The 20,079-nt window shown below is 43.8% G+C and overlaps 1 protein-coding gene across 1 annotated transcript in view; it reads right to left on the minus strand.

Moving 5' to 3' along the window:
* Positions 1 to 17,317, minus strand: part of Adam23 (ADAM metallopeptidase domain 23) — a 153,614-nt gene extending 136,297 nt beyond the window's left edge. Inside the window, exons 1-2 of the mRNA XM_052193578.1 lie at positions 17,116 to 17,317; positions 15,635 to 15,855 (exon numbers count right to left, since the gene is read on the minus strand). Of these exons, the coding sequence (XP_052049538.1) occupies positions 15,635 to 15,855; positions 17,116 to 17,317 (423 nt within the window). The remainder of the gene's footprint in view (positions 1 to 15,634; positions 15,856 to 17,115) is intronic.
* Positions 17,318 to 20,079: the final 2,762 nt, after the last annotated feature.

Raw genomic sequence — 20,079 nt, forward strand, 5'->3', positions numbered from 1 at the left:
CCATGTCAAAATGAAATGACACATAACAATTTTAAGTCACTAAATCTCACACATCGTTTCTGCAACCTCCCAGGTTTATCTAAAATACACTAAAGGATTCCAAACTCAACCCTCTTGGGCTTAAAATGACAGAATTTCAATCCAGACAAATAACTTATCCAAAATTGGCAACCTACTAATCAATCATTCTCCCCATAGTCTGATATCTTTTTAAAAGAAATATGTGAGACAAAAACACACAAAATTAATACAATAAATTATCTTTTATTATTATTATTGTTGTTGTTGTTGTTGAAATAACAAAGGACCTATATCAAAACCATAACTAACATGACAATGAATAGTAAAGACTAAGTTCAGAGAGAAATTGAAGGTGTCAATTTATACCACTTCTATTCAACATTATAATGGAAAGTTATTAAGCAAGAAGAAAGGAATGAAGGTATCCAAAGGCAGACATGAAAATCATCTGTCCATATATGACATGAACTCATATACAGAAAACTCTACAAAAAAAAATCTAAGAATAGTAAATGAATTTAAAAAAAATTGCAGAGTGCAAAAACCACACTCAGGATTCAAGGTGAAGGGCTGAGTGGGCAGCTTTGCAGTAGACTGCTTGCCTGGGGTGTGTGAGACCATGGGCTCAGTCCCCACTGCCACAAAATAATGCCTGATTTCCCATATTAGCAGTAAACAAGCTGGAAATGAAATTAACCAAACAATCCCATTCACAATAAAATAATGAAGAATAAAATCATTAAAGATGCAAAAGATGTAACTTTAAAATCACAAAACTACATGAAAGAAATCTAAAGCCACAAATATATGGAAATCCATCAGAGTTCATGGATTTAAAAACTAAACAGAAAAAAAAATGCAGTACTACTCTAAGCAATCAATAGAGCCATCCAAGCCCAGAAACAGAAAAATCTATCCTAAAGTTTATAATGGAATCTCAAAGAACTCCAAACAACGGAACTGATCTTGTGAAGACCAGAGGCTACAGGTATAGCTTCATGATAAAGCATGTGCTTACCAGGCGTGAGGCCCTTGAGTTCATCTGACTCCTACTGACTTGAAAACTTACTACAAAGATGTGATATCAAAGTGTGGTTCTTCGTAGAGGACAGCAGGAAGACCAACAGAGTAGATTATGAAGCCTCATGCAAATTGAGTCAGATGATCTTCCGCAAGGATACCAAGACAGTTTAAAGGAGAAAAGATGGTCTTTTCAATACATGGTACTGGGGAAACTGGATATCCACAGGTAAGAGATATGAGAGAGATGGGGGAGAGGAAGAGAGAGGGGGAGGGAGGGAGGGAGGGAGGGAGGGAGGGAGGGAGGGAGGGAGGGAGGGAGGGAGGAAGGAAGGAAGGAAGGAAGGAAGGAAGGAAGGAAGGAAGGAAGGAAGGAAGGAAGAAATGTGTAACCTGACTTTCATGACCTAGGAAAGTTCAATTAATGTCCACCCAGGACCTACACCCTACATCTAAGCCTTAAATAATAAATCTTCCAGAAGAAAACATGGGAGCAGGAAAAAAGACATGAGGAGAAAGCCTCATAACACAGGACTTGGTAATGACTTCATGAATATGACACTTATAGCATGGGCATCAAAAGAAAAACTAAATGAGACATCAAAAAACTGATAACTTTGTACATTAAACATCACTGTCAGCCTGCTATCATGGGCCCATAATCCTAGCTACTCACAGGAAGCTAAGGCAGGAAGGTGGCAAGTTTGAGGCCAACCTGGGCTACAGAGTGAGTTCAAGAGGAACTAGGAAACTTACCATCTTGTCTGGAAATAAAAAGAAGAAAGGAAGATGGTAGAATCCTTTCTATTGGTCTATTATGCCATAGAGTCCATTTCCCAATGAGAGGGGACAGCAATGCCAACAGAATGAAAGAGTCCACATAGGATGGGAGAAAACATTGCAAGTCAAGAGACTGGAAATTTATACTCAGAATGTATGAAGAATCTCTAACAGCTCAACAACAGAAAACAAACAGAAAGGGGGGAAGATTGAATAAGCAACTTCTCCAGAGAAAATACATTTGACATCAATGAGAATATCAAAAAGTATTCAGCCTTAGCAACATTGAGGGAACACAACTGAACCCATGAGGACTTATCACTTAACACCTCCGAGGATCATCGAAATTAAAAAGCTGAGATAGCGAGGATTAGCAAGGAAATACAGTACTGGTGAGAATGTAGCACAGGGTCTTTGCTATAAAACAATTATACAGTGATTTGTCCTCTCTTCTCTGCCCAGGAAGCCCAAAGGTTGAATAATAGCTATTTCCATAGGAGCCCTACCCCCAAAATCTTGTGAAGACTCTTGTCTTCACTACAGAGTTTCCCATTCTGGGCCCTAGATACCAAGAAGAAAGTGTCCCTTTCTATGAAACTGAAAATCATCGTCCTCATTGCACCACCCTCCCTTGGCTGAACACAGAAGCATCAACTTTTGCTGTGTTTTTCTGACCTACACAAGCATTTCTGGATAGAGACCCTTTAATGTGTTACGTCAGTGAATGTACTGAAATGACGTGTTTGTCTTCCATTGCTAACATTTAAAAAACTCACTTTGATAGCATGGTCTAGGATTTAAAGCTAGGAAAATAAAAACTTTTTACTAAAATATGTATTGATCGAAGTACATAAGCTAGCTATTTTAGTATACATTTTAATTTTTTAATTTAAAAAAGAATTAAATTACATTGAATTAGTATCTGTAAGAAAACAAATTCTATAAATTAGAATATACATACCTTATTATATTTCAAATCACTTGTAAAACTGATATTTAAGGCTTATTCACTTTTCTAAATTATGCTCAAAGATGTAAACACGCAAAGCACTTCTGTCTACCCAACTGTAAAAGGAACCACCTAATTTTCTTCAGTGACCACAGCGTTATGATGAGAAGGGTGGAAATCACTCAGAGAAAATGAGAAGCTCTTCTTGGAGGTAGTTTTGTTTTGTTTTGTTTTGTTTTGTTTTGTTTTGTTTTGTTTTGTTTTGTTTTGTTTTGTTTTGTTTTGTTTTAGTTGAATAATCCAAATCGGAATTTAGCAGGATCAATTTGCCTGGTACATACAGAAATGACAAGACTGGGGAGGAGAGAGGGGACAAAGTGAAGGGACAATGTAAGGGAAAGGTGATGGTGCATTAACCCAACAGAGCGGCATTGGAGCGAAATGATCAGCTCTGAAAGGGCAATGAGACTTGGTGACTTAGTGATGCTGTAGGAGAAAGAGCGAGAGAAGGTTCTTAGCCTGAGAAGCTGTCTGGAAGATGATGTTCCCATTACCCACATGGGAAAAAGATGGGAAGGGCAGGCTAGGACAGGAGATGTTAGGATTAAAAGTTCCATTTTAAACATGGTAAGCCTGGGTTGTCTATCCCATGTCAAAACATAAACAAATGGATAACAGTCTTCAAAACTATGGTGAGAATAGCCTTCCAGGAAAGGTTTAAGACTCCCAGACACTACACAGAAAGCAAGCGTTTCCTAACAGTGAGTCAGTTTAGCTCATAAATGTTTAACATATTAGGGTATAGAAACATCCCAGGGGAATCCTCAAACTTCGGAAAACTTAAATGAAAAGACAAACTTAAAATTTATGGTAGGCAGATTTTTAGACTTTAGTTATGCATAAAGAATTTATTTTCTAAAAACAGAAGACAGTTTCAGAGGTAATTATGAAGAGAATGTGAGAAGGAGCAGGATAGATTATGGATATACTGCTTGAGTAACAATATTAAATGCTTCAGTAGGTCTTGAAAGGATGAATGCCACTCAAATATAAGAATAAATATAATGAAAACAATATATATTAGATTAATTAAAAGGGAAAGGAATAATGATTAACCATTTCTGAAAACAATTTTACATGCCATTAGAAAACAAAAGCCAATACAAATGGCATCATTTGGATGTCCCACTGGTTCTGAAGGGGACAAGAGATGGTGGTCACACAGCCCAACAGAGATGAATGCAACTAACTGTTGTATGGACATTCTGCCGAGATGAAAGGCCACTGTGTCACACAGGATAGCCTACAGCAATTAGCAAAGTAATTAGTGAGAACTCACCACAAAGCCATCATTTATAAACTTAGGAGAATCAGTGTGCCAGCTCTTCTGGCAAACCTGCACATAGATTTTACAAGCTGGCCCTGGCCTGTTCAATTGTATCCCAATGTGAAAATGAAAGCAAGCTGTGTATCTGATATTCTCGTCCTGTTGGGTTCTTTCTAGTTGGAAGATGTAGACACATTCTATCTGCCATGGTCTCATCCTTTCTATATTTCATTTCCAAGGCAAATCAATGTTTTTCTTGAGTTTGGCCTCATTGGGAGACTTGGCAGAAGGGAAGAAAAGTAAATGAGTTTGCTAATTGGGACAGTTCTTGGGAAAACAATCTTAAGATCTGTGTTATTCGTAGCACAAGTATGGGGAGGGGGCTTTGCCAATACCCTCGAGGAGGAGGGAATAGGAGCCCCCTTCGGCTAGGGACACAGCTCAGTAGCATGCACACTGGCCTGGCACATAGAGACCTTGGGTTTTATTCCCACACTGCCAAGAAAGTAAGAAAAGGTTGGCCTTATAACTCACTAAAATGCCTGCTTTCCAAATGTCCTGGTTATCAACAACAGTTGAGAGAAATCATCTCTAGCTGCCAGCATGGCTCAGCAAGGACCACAGATAGTTAATTCATCAGGTGTCACACACACCCTCTCATACTCCTTCTCAGGATCCCACCACCAGCTTCCTGAGACCTGAGGTAAGTCTGTGCCCCCAAACCTGGCTCAAGCCTTCTTCCATCTGACTTGAATCCAACTCATCTGCAGCTCAAACCAAGAAGACTCTGAAAACCCTCGGCTGTTCCTCACTCCGCAGCAACAAGGATGGCAGGAACAGACAACATTTTCTGATATTCTAAGCAGCCCTCTTCACAGGGCCCGCTCTGACAAACACCCAAGGAACATGACCTAAGAAAAGAAGGGCCCTTTAGCTCATGCTTTCTGAGGTTTCTGCCCATAGTCAGCTGGCTCAGCAGGGGCATGTGGCAAACACAGCTCACTTCATGGTAGCCAGGAAACAGCAGGGTGAAAGACAGCCCCGAAGATCTACTTCCCCCAGCCAGGCCCCACCTCCTAATGTGTCCACCACCCTAAAATAGTAACACCAGCTGGGGATTAAGCCATTAACCCACTAGCCCTGGGGGGGGGGGCGGCATTTCATGCTGAAACCACAACAATGGCCAAATTTTTTAGAATCACATATGTTCCACAGATAAACAGATATAGCAGATTGTTAGATGGTCATCTCCTTGCTTTGACTTGAAATACCATCATCGTTTTGAGTCCCTAGTTATGCTACTTTCCATGTGCAGACAAACGTGCTAAATTGGGAGTTCTGTCTATTTTTTATCCCTCAGCTACTAAAAAAAATTATATAAAGGGTGACTTTACCAATTCTTGTTAAATCTGCTTGCTTCAGACGCCCACCTCTTTAAGCTGTAAGCTCCTACAAAGTATACAAGAATACTTTCCCAAGAAAAGAAGTTACTCCTAAAATGAGTCAAATGTCTGACATATACTTTGGAAACACCAAACACAATTCTACCCACCCCCTCTCTCCATAAGGAAGGAAAATCTGAGAGAAGAAAAAAAAATAAGATTAAAGGCAAATAAGGAAAGATGTCAGACATGGTGAGACACATCTGCAATACCAGAATGTGGGCAGCTGAGGCAACAGTGGTTTAAGTCTGAGGTGAGCTTGGGCTATATTGTAAGTTCAAGGCTAGCCTGAGTTTCATAATATAAACTTGTCTCACAAATAAAAAAAAAAGAAAGGAAAGGAAAGAAAGGGAAAGAAAGGGAAAGGGAAGGGAAGGAAAGGAAGAACAAATGGAAGGGAGGGAGGGAGGGAGAGAAAGGGAAGAAGTGGGAGGGAAGGAAGGGGAAGGGAGAAAAGGGGAAGAAAGGACACTTGTAGAGGAAGGAAAATAAAGACCAACAAACCTACTCAATGCAAGGAAATGCTGGTGGCAGGAAGGGGCACAGCTCTGGTGTCATTAGCTCACAGGACTTTTGATCAAGAAGACAAGCATCTGAGCTACAGAGAAGGTGCCACTGAGCATGAACTGCTCTTCTGAGTTCAGCAACAATGCCAATGCCAGACTGCTCAGTCTCTAACTCCAGCTCCAGGGGATAGGACTCCCTCTTTTGGTGTCTGTGGGCACTGCACTCACACACACACACACACACACACACACACACACACACACACACACTAATTTAAAAATAAGTATTTTGAAAACAAATTTTAAAATTATTTTTTCTCCTTCCCTTCTCTCTCTTGCTCTGGCCCTACTCGCTCCCCTAACACACACACATACACACACACACACACACACACACCGGGCCCCTCACTCTGGTCCATAGTTTTGGTGGTGGTGGTGGTGGTGGTGGTGGTGGGTGGGTGGTTGTTTTTTTTCTCATTACAGATGGTTGTGAGCCACTATGTGGTTGCTGAGATTTGAACTCATGACCTCCGGAAGAGCAGTCAGTGCTCTCCCATCTCACCATCCCTTAAATAAATAATTTTAAAATATTTTTATCTCAAAGGCATGACAAGCTCTCTATGTCCCACCATGGAAGTGTAGTACAGGAAACTGGATGTCTGGAGACCAAGGCTCCACATCTAGAACATAGACACGATCACCATCTCAGTAGTTTTGCAATGAGGACTGTGGGTGAGAGGTAGGGTTGTGACTCCATAAAACAATGACGTTTAATACAAAAGCTACAGACTGTATTTGCTGCTACAAAGCTTTGGAGAGTTGAGGTGCAAATAACTTAATGTGTTCTACTTCACTGAAGAAGTAAAGAGCTGGGAGACACATGAGGGAAAGAAGTGTCTACGCATGGCTTGATTTATAGCGTTGGTAGCGCCCGTCTACGCGACTGCTTTCATATGTACTGGCAGGCCTGTGACACAAGACAGCACAAAGCACCCAATTAAGCGAGTCAGACTGCAACTTGCCACGGGAGTTTTTAGCACGTCCGTACTGAAGGAGAGCAAGCTTCAGGGAGATCCTGGAACTCCGCAGACACTCAGAAGAACCAAGCCAGTGCCTCTTGCTCCTTGTTTCTCGGCTCCCTAGTGCTCCTCTGTAGAGATTTAAGAGACCAGCCCCAAACCCTTGCAAATACTAGGCAAGCCCTCTCTAGCTGCCCACACCTCCAGCCCTCTTGGAAGGGGGTGGTTCGCTTTTATCTTGTTTCTGGTTGTTTTTGCTGCTGTTGTTGCTTTGCTTTGTTTTGTTTTGTGGGTTGTTTATTTGTTTGTTTTTCAAGATCAGCTTCTGTCCACACTTAGGTCAGACTACTCCTACATGTACCTTTAATCCTACAGGGCAGAGGAAAAAGTCAGGAGCAGGCGATCTCCGGGCTGCCACTATCCACCTAGGATCTAAAGCTCGACAAGACCATCCCTCGACAGGACACTGCTACACAGCTGAAAGATTTAAGCCCAAGAGTAATATATCGCCCTGGCCTGCTCATACTTCTCCATAGCAGCCTCACGGTTGACCACTCTGCAGATAGTGTCTATCATGGGGGCAGGGGGGATCTTCTCACAGTCCCGTCCTTCCCATTTCATCAAACCCTTAGAAAATATTTACTGTTTAGGTCAAGCTCATTAACAAGTGAGTGCACCACACCATAGAAGAATTCCAAGTGGAGGAGATTTCCAGGGGAAATGTGTTTCTGTACACTCTCTAGCCAAACAAGATGTTAACAAAACTTTGAGAAACTGAACTAACTCACAGCTGCACTGGACAGGGTTCCCAGGGATAGAGACTTCTATCTGTCCTGACACAATGACACGAGGTCATTATTCCAAAATAAATATGATAACTAGATCCCCTTTATAGTAGGATTTCCATCACTAACCTAATTAAAGTTGTACTAAATATACATAATTTCTAAGCACAAAGACTCCCCAGAAACACTGCAAAACCCAGACGTTGCCTGAGTGTTCGCTAAATTGTGCTAAAGTTCTTACAAGGTATCTTCATTCACTGAGAACTGAAAACTTTAGGTGAATAAAACTTTATGGTTATGTACTTCATGCTTTATGAACTTTCTCGAAAGGAAAACAATTTTTGAAAACTTAAACCTTAGGAGCAACTAATTATTCAGGTTTTAAAGATGGATATGACAAGACCCTCGGAGAGAAGTAGGAATGAATGGAATTTGGACCTCAAATCCTCAGGACACATTAGTGATGGATTCATTTCTTTCCATGGAGCACGGGGGTTTTCTGAAAGTAGCGTCATAGTTTGGACAGATATGGATGAAATCATGCCCACAGACTTCCCCTATACGTGGCCCATAAGAATGCTGAAACGAGAAAGACCACAATGGCTCCGTGGTGTAGGAGGGAAGCAGAGGTGTACAGCCTGTGCTCTGCCCGAGGAAAACTTATCTGGCTGAAGTTATGCTTGCTGCATGTGGAGAAAGGGAGTCACGTGAGGAAATAAGTGATCCGGTGAGATTAATCTGTCAGCGGTGGGACTGATGGCTTGACAGAGAAGGAGACAAGAGCGTACTGCGGCGAGGAGGGGGTGGATTCAGGGAGCAGCATCAAGACTTGGTAAGTGACTATTAATAGGCAGGAAATGAAGGAAAGAAGAGTCACAGATCACTCCCCAAGTTCACTCTTCCATGCTGAGAGACAGCAGTCCCAGGGAGAAAAAATAGGGACAGTGAGGACAGCTCTCTCCACTACTTCAAGCTGGCTGACGCCACTAAACCTGGGCAACACCATGAGACAAAGAGTCCTGGCTTATTTTCTGGCTGGCAGAAGAAAGGGGCCGTGAACTACTAACTCCAAGACTTGAAGGCAAGAGGATACCAGCAGTTATAGGGTTGGCAAGAACGAGGCAGGCTGTGAGCAGGAAGACTGCTCAGGGCCACAGCGAGGCCAGACTGTCAACAGCACGGCTCAGCTGTGAGCTACTCCAATAGATTTTTAAAAAAAAAAAAAACTGCTCTAGACTTGATAGAAGAAAAGAATCAAAGACAAGGTTTCAAATCCAAACACCCAAAGACACCAAGCAACCAGAAGAAATTAAGAAGGGTACAACTGAGGCAGGAGAGTGCTTCCATCTGTTGTCTGCTGCTATAACTGAATAGCGCTGACTAGAAGACTTAGAAAAAGCACAGGTGCATTTAGCTGGTGATTCTGGAGGCTGCAAGCCCCTGGTCATGGCACTGTCATATGCAAAAGACCTTCTTGATGCAGCATGAGCAGACTGAGAGCATCCCATGGCAAACCAAATGCTCGAGCCGGAGTCTCTCTTGCTCTTCATACAAAGCTACTGATGCCATCATGGGGCCCCTCCCAGCATGACATCCTCCCATCCTACTTACTTCCCAAGGACTGCACCACCACATACCACTACTGTATGAGTTTGAGAATAGCATTTCCAACACAAAATTGTGTAGAACAGGTTCAAAGTACAGTTTAAGGAAAACAGAATTAGGAAGCAGCCCGGTTCTTCTCTCTGCTTTCCTTGAGCAGAGGTGGCTCCCTCCTCTGCCTGTCTACCACCTTCTGTTCCAACAGCTAGCAATGGCGCAGACACACCACAGTGCCGTTCTTACTCTGCACCAGGAGAGAGTGGAGACTAAACGTTGCTGTCTTTCTCTAGCCTTTTCTCCTATCCGTACCTAGAGCATACACCCACCTTCTCTACATAGGAGCTACTTCTTAATACTCAGTGGACCTGTCATGGCCAGAGTCTAGGCCCACTCGGCCCTTCAAAGGAGACTACCATTCTATACCATGTTCTGTCATTTCCTTTTCCAGGCACTTGGCAACACTTCTAACCAATGGGCTGGTGTTGTTAGGAGGCTTGTCTGTGTCCCTCCAGCCACCCCCTTCAGAAGGTAAGTGCTCCGTGAGCCACAGGACTGGTGTTCAACACCAAGCTCATTTCCTGAGCCCCCTCCTATGACTCACCCCGTGACATGGGATACATCAAACCCCTGCATCTGCCTCTCCTGTCTGTACAGCCTCCACTTCTTCTGACACTCACTATCTCTCTCCACTAAGAGCTCTGCCCAGGAAAGAGGTAGATTCGAACCCTGGCTCTGTCTGCAGCTCCCTAGCTAGTCCTATTTGAAGACATCAATGATAAATCTCAACTTCTGTATCTAAAATAAAGCTTGGTCACTAGATTTCTCAGGAGTTATGGAGGGCTTTTTTTCTTACTAGCCACACTCCCATCCCTGGTCTCTGAAACACCTAATGTCCTGTACTGATCCTTCTTCTTACTCACAAATCACGCTTAACTGAAATGCCTAAAAGAAAACTTGCAAATGAAGCAGGGGCCACCAGAGAGGTGTGTTTGCAAGTTTAAACAGTATAAACATACGCTTAGCAACTCACACAATGCCAAAACTCAAGACTACAATTACCCACTCCTGATGATCTAGTCAAGCACAAAAAAATTATCTAGAAGAATCTGTAGGCTATTTGTTTTTAATTTCAGTATAATTATAGCATGAGATGTCTGGCAATCGCTGAATTCTTTCTATATATATTTTCTATATACATTCTATATACATTTTCTATATACATTCTTTCTATATACATTTTCTTACATGTGGATGCTCCATGTCCCACAATAGTGAAACTTCCTCTAAATAAATAAGGATCATAAAACATATATTCCATACTTCTAAAAATGTCTAAGAACATCTTGAAGGAGGAAATCCTTGGGACTTCTGTATCCCTTACTACTCTTTCTGTAGTCCCATACTAAGGAAAACGAAGCTTCTGGCTTCTAGAAAATCAAGAACTAAGAAACCAAACTCAAAAGCATAATCACTACAGTCCGAATTCACTTACAGCTGACATGACCCTCTGTGGTAGATATATGTTCAGTACACAAGTCTCTGGATTCAACTCCCAACACACACACACACACACACACACACACACACACACACACACACACAAAGGAAACTGACTTTACTAATCTCTCCCTTTTCTCTCTTTAACCTGGAATTGTGGGGAACAGGGAGTAGCCTGTTTACCTAAAAGTCACTTGTGACAAGAGGTAATTTGTTTGGGTGACTCCAATGATATCTAGGTTACCTTCCCCTGACCCTAAACTGTCCCTCATGTCCCTCTCTCATTCCTTCCCAATCAGACGAGAGACAACATAAAAGACAAGTAAATTTTGATCGATGTTCTTGGGAAAAGACTTCCCAGCATCATCTTAAAGAGGAGTGAATGAGTGAAGGATGAATGAGTCTAACTATTCATGTCTATTGTTCATTTGATCCGTATACAGCATTGGTAATATATTATTATGTGTAATAATCACATAACAGCACATAGACTCATAAAGACTAACAAGTCTTGATATCAAACACACATAAGAAAATGCAAGGCTCTTCTTCCATTTCAATCTTACTCAACGCTCAACACAGTACTGTTGGCATGAGCTGTCCGGACCTTCTTTCCCACACACCTAGCAATCTGAGGATTCCCCATGATGAACAAGCCAGGTCCTCTTATTCAATTTCATTCAGACAATATCCATCTAAAGATAGTGTTAGATCTCACAGGTTGAAGGCTGAGTCCCACAAGACTTCAGATGCCAATCACAAGCTCCAAGCTAGGGCCTGAGCTGACGGCAAGCAGGCTTATAAATCAGGCCTCTCAACACTCCCTCAGAGTTGACTGACTTGCTAAGAGCAGCTCACTGAATTCAGAGAAAACATTTACTAGTCGCTATAACAGACATTATAAAAGAGACAGATTAAACAGCCAGGTGGAAGAGATGCATAAGTCAAGGTATGGGAGAAAGGTGTGAGCTCCTGAACCTACCCACCTGCCCCACCCAGAATTTGATACTTTTGGACCAGAAACTTAGGGACGCTTCATTTCATAAGTGTGGTTGATCATGCCACTAGACGATGATGATAAACTATATCTTAAGGTCCTTTCCAAATGGTCAAGGCAGAAAGTCCCAACCTTTCAATCACACCTTGATCTTTCTAGTGACTAGACTCTTATCATAAAATTAAAAAAATATATAAAAAATAATCTTAGAAGGCCCAGCCACCAGGCATGGCTGCATTATCCCAAGAAAGGACCTCTCAGCACTCTGTTGATTTCAAGATTCTGTGTGACAGAAAATGGGATGACACCAAATATATATTTTCCAGAATCCCATAAAATTAAAATTCTTCATTAACATGCCCTGATACTGCTATGTAATAGTACACTGAGGTCTTAGGTAATAAGGAGATTGCTGTAAGAAACTATCAGATAACAAGATTGCCTATCTAGAAATCTTAATTTGGGAAAGTACCAAAAAGGAAAAGAAAAGCTAAGGTATCTATTTATTTCCTGACCACTGTGGCCTGGCTTAGTTTATGCCTCCTATCCTGGCATAGTTATAAATGTTCACTTCTCTCAAAAATGGAGCCATGCAGGCAACTGTTTCTTCAGTATCACTCTGTATAGAAACAGAAATGATTCCTGTTCTCGTTCACTTTCAATTGCTGTGATAAAACACTATAACCAAAGCAACATGGGAATAAAGGGATCATTTGGTTCACACATGCCAAGTCATGATTTATCACTACAGGAAGTCAGAGTAGGAACTCAAGGTAAGAACCTGGAGACCGGAACTGAGGTAGACACCATGGAGAAGTGCTCCTTACTGGCGTTTTCCCCGTGGTTTGCTCTGCTTGCTTTCTCATACAATCCAGGACCATCAGCCCAGGGTAACACTGACCGACAGAAGCTGGGACCTCCCACATCAATCATTAATCAAGAAAGTGTCCAAAAGATTTGTTTGCAGGCCATCTGATCAAGGCATTTTCTCAACTGAGATTTCCTCTGTCCCAATGATCCTAGTTTGTGTCAAATCAACAGAGCAAAAAGAAAGAAAAAGAAAAAAAAACTAACCTGCAAAAATCCTAAGCATTCCTTGACAAAGAAATGCTAAAGCTTTCAAAACCAATACCATATACAGAGGTACATCTCACATCCAGCCTTCAACCTCCCCCCCCCCCTTTATGGAAGAGTTAATAAGCATCTTAACTTTCATGGCTGTTAAGTATGAAGGACCTGTCCACACACAAGATTACAAAACTTCTTCAGACATAAATGTGGAGCGTGGCCTTGCAACCTAGATTTGAAAATGTCCCATTCCAAATCTGCCCCCAATCACAGGGATCTGGGAGAGAACCACAGTGATTCAGCATTTCTAAGGCGTTCATTAAAATGTGCTTGCACACAGTAGAACCAGAGTAAGGAACGGTCCAACTACATAGATATTAAAATCAAAAGTTCTTTAAAAAAAAAAAAAAAGCAAGGATGGAGGAATTCTACACTTTCTCATTGTAACTTTTATAAAGCAGCTGAGCTGGCAAGTATATCTGCTATTAAGCAAGTCATCCTAGGATCCAGTGGAAAACATCCTACAGAAGCTTAAAGGCATAGGGGAAAAGGAATTTGGAGACCACAAAAGGAAAAGTCAGGGTGCCACCAAATCAGATAGGTACTATAAAATCTAACCCTGCTAGCCTCAGAATCTTGCTTGTGCCATCTCTGTGTCTCCCCTATCATCTCTTACCTGTGAGCCTTTACCATACAGCTTTGCATATGAGAAATATACAACAGATGTTTATTGAATTGCATTAATAAGAAAAGAAACAGACTTTCAAATAGCATTTCTGTCTAAACATTCTTTTCAAAAGTAGAAAAGAAGCCAGACTATCAGGGTGAGGAGAGTCAAGAAACGTAGTCACTCCAACAGCAAGCCAGTACTCCACGGCAGAAATCCACTCATTTATGTAAGTGACAGGTAAAAGGTCAACAGACCTTGTTATCATAAAGTCGGACATATGCAGTGAATCACGCCCACAAACAAAGCAGCCATCCGAGGCTAGACCATAGGACAAGCATTAGTCAAAACATCCAATGCCTAAGTTAAAAAGAAGTTGCACTGAAATCTCTTTCAGATCTCAGCTGTAGAGGCCCTAGACCTTCTTTAAAGCAGGCTTTGAGGCAGCTTTGGGCTTCCTCCAGCACCCTGTACAAAGGCCCTAGAGTTTAAGAACTGTAAACAAGTAACCATCCCCAACTTAACATAGAGATCACTCACTCAGAAGGGAAGCTAGCTAGTTCTCACTGCATGTTATCAAGGGGGCTTTGGGCATCTCTTCCTAAGGACTATAGCTATTCCTTCTATCCTTAAGACATGAAGTATTAGCTACTCCACTAAGTTACAGAAAACCTGCTGAGCAAAAAGCCTGCTAGAGAAGGAGCTCACAGTCTCAGCCATGGTGGGCGACACCCCCTTCGAAATCACACAAAGAAGGCTAATGAGGTTAACGAAGTTATTCAGTATAAGGGACACTTTTTCTCAGGGACTTCACTTGTTTTAAAAATAGTAGCAATTAACTGTTCAAACCTAATAGCTGCTTTAAACCTTGAGAAGAGTCACACAAAGACCTTATATCCCTAAACCCCCCTCCCCCCTTTATGAAATGGGGAGAGGCGTGGTAGTCCTTACCTCTGTTTCAGAAAACCAATCATACGCTGATGCAAAACACAGAAGCATTGCCTAAGTTCTACATGTTTAATCAGCTCCTGCTCTTGCCAACTGAACAGGGACAGTTCAGAAGCAAATGTGTAACCTTATTATCATAAAGTCAGACATGTGCAGTGAAATCACACCCACAAACAGAACAGCCTGTTTTCTGTGCCTAACAGAGAGCAAAGTTCCCACTACCTCACTGTGGAGATTTGCTTCAGACGCAAAGTATCATTGGTTCAAACACTAAGACCCAGGAGAGGGGATTCTTTAAACTCTTGGAACCTTAGATACTTCTGTCTTTGTTTGACAATCTTGCTCAAGCTCCAGGCCACTTTCACAATCAACCTAAAAGCAAATGTTCACCATTGATGTAGAATGTCCTCAAGGATGATGTCAATCAAAACTGGTCTACAGATTATATAAGTCATTGTTTTCTGTTCTTCGTAGTCTCTTGAAATGCTGAATTGTTTATTGACAACATATCACAGTAATGTTTACACCCCCCAATGCCCAATTAAAGAAATAAAGTAAACTCAAATGAAAGTTCTGCATGGAAAGCCTGCTGGGGAAAGTGCAGCCACACCACCTCTCAGAGAGGCCTTCTGTGTACAGACTGCCAGGAGTTCCTATCTCCTGAGAGGTAGATCCCTGCACCTTTATGTAAAGGCGCCCAGAAACGAGTCAAAAAAGAAAACAAGTTCACTCCATTGCTTAGTGCCAAGATGCCTGAGAGACACGGGGACCCAGTTTGTCACAGGACATCTGAAAATGCTCAGTTTCCATTTCAGTCAAACAAACAGTAAACTCTGTCCTGGTCAATCCCAAGTTAATTCCCTCTAGTTTCTCTTCTACCATCATAGTAATTGCTTACTTAATAAAATGCTTCACTAAAATTTGTGAAATCAGATTCTGGCAGAAAATCAAATGGAAAGAGAGCTCTTCATAGCAGCAAGTTGGGCAAACTCAGCCTCCTGCCTACCTTATTGTGTTTCTGTTGGTGTCTGGCCTTTGTGTCAAGAACATGATAAGGGCTTTCTGAGTCCTGGTTGATGTAATACACCAGTCTTGAAGGCAGTGTGATTTCTTTCTGCACTGCACTGCTGTAGCTGGTATTTCTGCTGCTGCTATTCTGTTGCAATGTGTTGTCTTCATCTGCCAGGACTCCCAGGTTTTTTTCTGCAGTTTCATTCCAATGCGGAGCTGGGGGGGTGGGGGGACAGGAAGCACAAATATGCACAAACACACACATATACATTCAGTAAATATGTAAGTTCTAAGATGCATCTTTCCATTAATTACATTAACAACGTTTTCTATTGCTAAGAAGTTAGAAAGTGGAGACGCCAAAAGGCAAGTTATTGTAACAGTGGTTTGGACTGGATAGGTAAGTAGTGTAGCCAGGGAAGCGGATACACTCATGAACTGTACTCATGGATACCTTTTCCACCCACTCTTAGATTGAACGGCTGAACTGTGAGGGGTCCAGAGGGCAAATGGGCTTAGAGAAGAGTCAGCAACTAACATGCTCAAGGGTCCTGACCCTCGTCCCCTCCCCCTTCAGAGAATGCAGAAACTCAACTGTACCCATCTTAACATCACCCCATCTGAGAGCTAAGAACACTCCAGACATAATTTGGGTGCTGAATTCATGGACACTGAATATAAAGTGATACTTTCAAATATATGTGTATGTATGCATGTGTGTGTGTGTATATATATATATATATATATATATATATATATATATATATATATGATTCCCATTTCTTTCTAACTTTGAGATGAGCAAAAAAACTGTTTTGCCATAAAGGGCTATAGTTGCTGGCAACTTTCCAAATTCTTTTTTACTGCCAAGGCCAGCTTTCTGCTTTCAGTGACTTCCAATCACCAGTGTGCTCAACATTGTATTATTCTGATTGCTCATTATGACAAGCATTTTGGGAAAACACAGCCAAAGGTCATTCGCAAAGAGTGTCTTGGAGACTTTCATTCTCTGGTCCCCTCTCTCAAAAGGTGAAAGGATGCCTCTCTCACCTTAGTTCCAAAGGCAGGGATTAAACCTGGTGGGGAATTTGAGGGATCAAGCATTTGCCACTATTATTGCATGCCCCCCACCCCTCCCCAAGGCAAGAAGCAACTTGCTAGCTCACTGCATCTTCCTGTCACTGGAAGTTACATAGAGAGCGCTAAAGGACTCAGGAACCACCAAATACCTCTGGGTGGAACCCACAGTCACTGGAATGGGTCTTTAGTGAATGCAACAGAAACGGACTTCCAAAAGTGAACTAGCATGAACCTGGGCTTGGGACGGACAAGGGTGGAGAGGTCGACAGGGAGGCGCTTGAAGGCCAGGCTGGGGACCCTCTTGTCCGGGGTACACGCACCTGCGTGCCCTTCTCTCTCCTCCCCAGGGCCCCGGGGCGGGGGGAAGGCAACGCAAAGGGCACCGGCCATACCCACCGCTGGGCGCAGAGGCCCCTCGGGCACGGGGCCGGGACGAGGCGGCGAGCGCAGGCAGCAGGAGAAGGACGAGGAGCAGGCGGCAGGGCGGCGCGCGGGCCGGCACCGGGCCGGCGGGGCAGCGGCCGGGGCCGCAGGAGGCGCCGGGCAGGCTGCAGCCCGTCAGGGGCGGCCGCCGGGAGCTGCTGCCGGGCGGCTTCATGGCTCATCGCTCCCGGGCGCCGGTCCGAGTGACCCGCGAGAGCGCCGGGCTGGGCTGCGGGGCGGCTGCGGGCGGAGCCGGTCACGCCGGCTGGGCGCGCATGCTGCGGCCGCGGGCAGGGGTCAGGGGCTGGGGTCTCGGGAACGGCGGCGCGCCCTCCTCCGCTCTTTCCGCCTTTCGGGGAGCGGCCCGCAGAGGGGGTCCCCGACGCTCCACCAACTTGGAGCCTCCCCCCAGCGGCTGCACCCTCCCAGTGGCGGGCGCGGCCGCACCAGTTACTGCGGGGGTTGCTGCCGGGCCTGAGGATGCTGAGGAGGCGCGCGCGGGAGCGAGCGGCGCGGGGACGCGCTGCGCGGGCGCGATACACGGGGACGCGCAGCGCGGTACTGCACCCCACCCTCCGGGAGCGCGCCCGAACGGGGTTTCGGGTGCGGATGCTGATGCTCTTGCAGATGCTGATGCTGTAGCCTGCATGGGCCGCGCTGCGCATGCTCGACTGTGGTAGCCCTGGGGAGGTGTGGGGAGAGGGGGGGGTGCAGAGTGATGCAGCATCCCAGGCAGCATCAAAAGAGATGGTGGCACCTCCAAAGATGGGGGTAGGAGAGAAAGAAGTTTCCAGTCAGGGGTGACCCCGAAGAGGAAAGTGCAGGGATTTCCAGGCCTGGGGCAGGCCTGATGTGGCAACAACTTGCCAAGGAAAGCGACCCATCCTCAACACCCACTCCTATACCAAGCCTGTCCAGCGCAGAGAAAACTGAGACTTTGCATTTTCCTTTTCAAACCTTTATTTATTTCCTTCCTTCAAATAAATATAAAGGGCTGCAGCCAGGGAGATAAAAATAGCTCCTCACAGCAGCGAGTGGGATGACAGTGGGAAGCACTGTGGTGCATCCGCAGGCTGGCGTCTGTGGGCACCGAGCCACTGGGATCCCCTTGCAGGGTCGTGGGTCCTTCCTCCTTGAGCCCAATGGGCTTTGAAGAAAGCTAAATTCAGAAAGTATGACGAGCCATATTCTGGAATAGAAGAAATACAGAGATTAGAAAGCACCACCGTGGCAGCTATCTTGGGAAATCTATCGTTTGTCAACCAGCCTGGGGGGTGGGCAGGCATTTCTGAGAACACACTTCTATTTTTGAGATCCAGTCGTATCTTGTGCAGAGAAAGGGGGTATTTTCGCTCAGTGCTGTCAGTTCCCTGGTTTGGGTGGGTTAGCAGCCGCTACTAATTCTGGTGGTTCCAAATTAGGATTTGAGGCACATTTCTACCACCGGACTCTGGTAACAACACCAACAGTAACTCATTCACTCACCCAAGGTTGGTCTGGGTAATAAAAATGGTGTCTTACTCTATTATTGATATTTAAAATAGAGCTAAGGATATCTACTGGGAGAGGGCCAGGGAAGGTTCTAGAAGTGTGTGATTAAAATGAAAGAAGCTATACTTACATCACCATCATCCAGTCAAGGTTGTTGGCCGCCGTCTCTACCCGAGCTTCACGGAAAGAACTTCTGGAGACAGACAAAGATGACAGGCCTGCAGGCAGACCTCGCACTGCCGAGCTGGTGAGCTGTTGGGTATTAATGTTAACCTCTTCTTTCCAAATCTGAGCAGGAGTATTTATTGGGCACATGGATTTAATTAATTAACTGATGTTCACACACACACACACACACCATATGAGATCTGCAACAGTTTTCATTCATATTGTAGCCCTAAGTCCTAATGTGCTATCTAAGGCCCAGGGAAATCTCTTGAATAGTACATGGTCAATGAGAAAGCCAGGAGATTGCCTCAAGTTATATTTCATATAATATACATCCTGAAAACGGGTTTGGGAGACCAGAAGCCAGAAAGAAGATGGATGGGGGCTTCAAAGGAGAGAAGGCAGTGAGTGAGGAGACTGTCCTGGCACAAGTTATTTCACAGGTATCTCTTGCAATTGAGTTATGGTCTCTTAGTACTTTCTAAATAAACCTACCAGCTGAGAGGGGCTGACCAATCTCCAGCAGTTAGACCCCACCCCCCTATGCTTGTGGGGTACAGGATGAGATTGCTTAAGTTTCTAATGAGGCGTGGGGATGCTGACTTATAAAGAAGGCTGCTGACTTATAAAGAAGGCTGCTGACTTACACTGTATAGTGGAAAAACAGCATTTATATACAGAAATGGAATGTTTACAGCTGCTGTTGGCAGCCAGACTGCAGCGGCAAGGGAGGCAGGAAGGAGTAAACATCTAGGAGAGTTTATTTATTGAGCTTTGTTCCTTAACCTCTCTATTGAAATGAAGGTAAAAAAACAGAGTCATATATTCTTTAGTTGGCCAATTCATTATATTTATCCACTATTCTCATTTAGGTAGTTTAAGATGTTTTATTGTAATAGAGTTTACTTCTAAATAGTCCCAGTTCTGCCCTCATGGTGCATGAGGTTAGTGACTTTCCTGCTTGCTACCCTTGACTCTGCATATGCAAATCAGCTTTTCCCTATCAAAACATGGTAAAAACAGGCGCTGGGGGTGCAGTGTTTATCTATCATGTAAAGGCCCTGAGTAGTCCAAGTCCATTCCAGCATCACACAAAAAACTGTGTGTGTGTGTGTGTGTGTGTGTGTGTGTGTGTGTGTGCCATAGCACATGAGGATGTCAAAAGACAACTGTATTTGTGCTGAGTCAGGCATGGCCTTGGTGGAGACAGAATAACATGGCTCCTGCCCCTGGGACAGGGCTCCTTCCCCTGGGACAGGGCCAGCAGATGTGGGCCTC

The sequence above is a fragment of the Apodemus sylvaticus genome, chromosome 9, assembly GCF_947179515.1.
Source record: "Apodemus sylvaticus chromosome 9, mApoSyl1.1, whole genome shotgun sequence".
NCBI lineage: Eukaryota > Metazoa > Chordata > Mammalia > Rodentia > Muridae > Apodemus > Apodemus sylvaticus.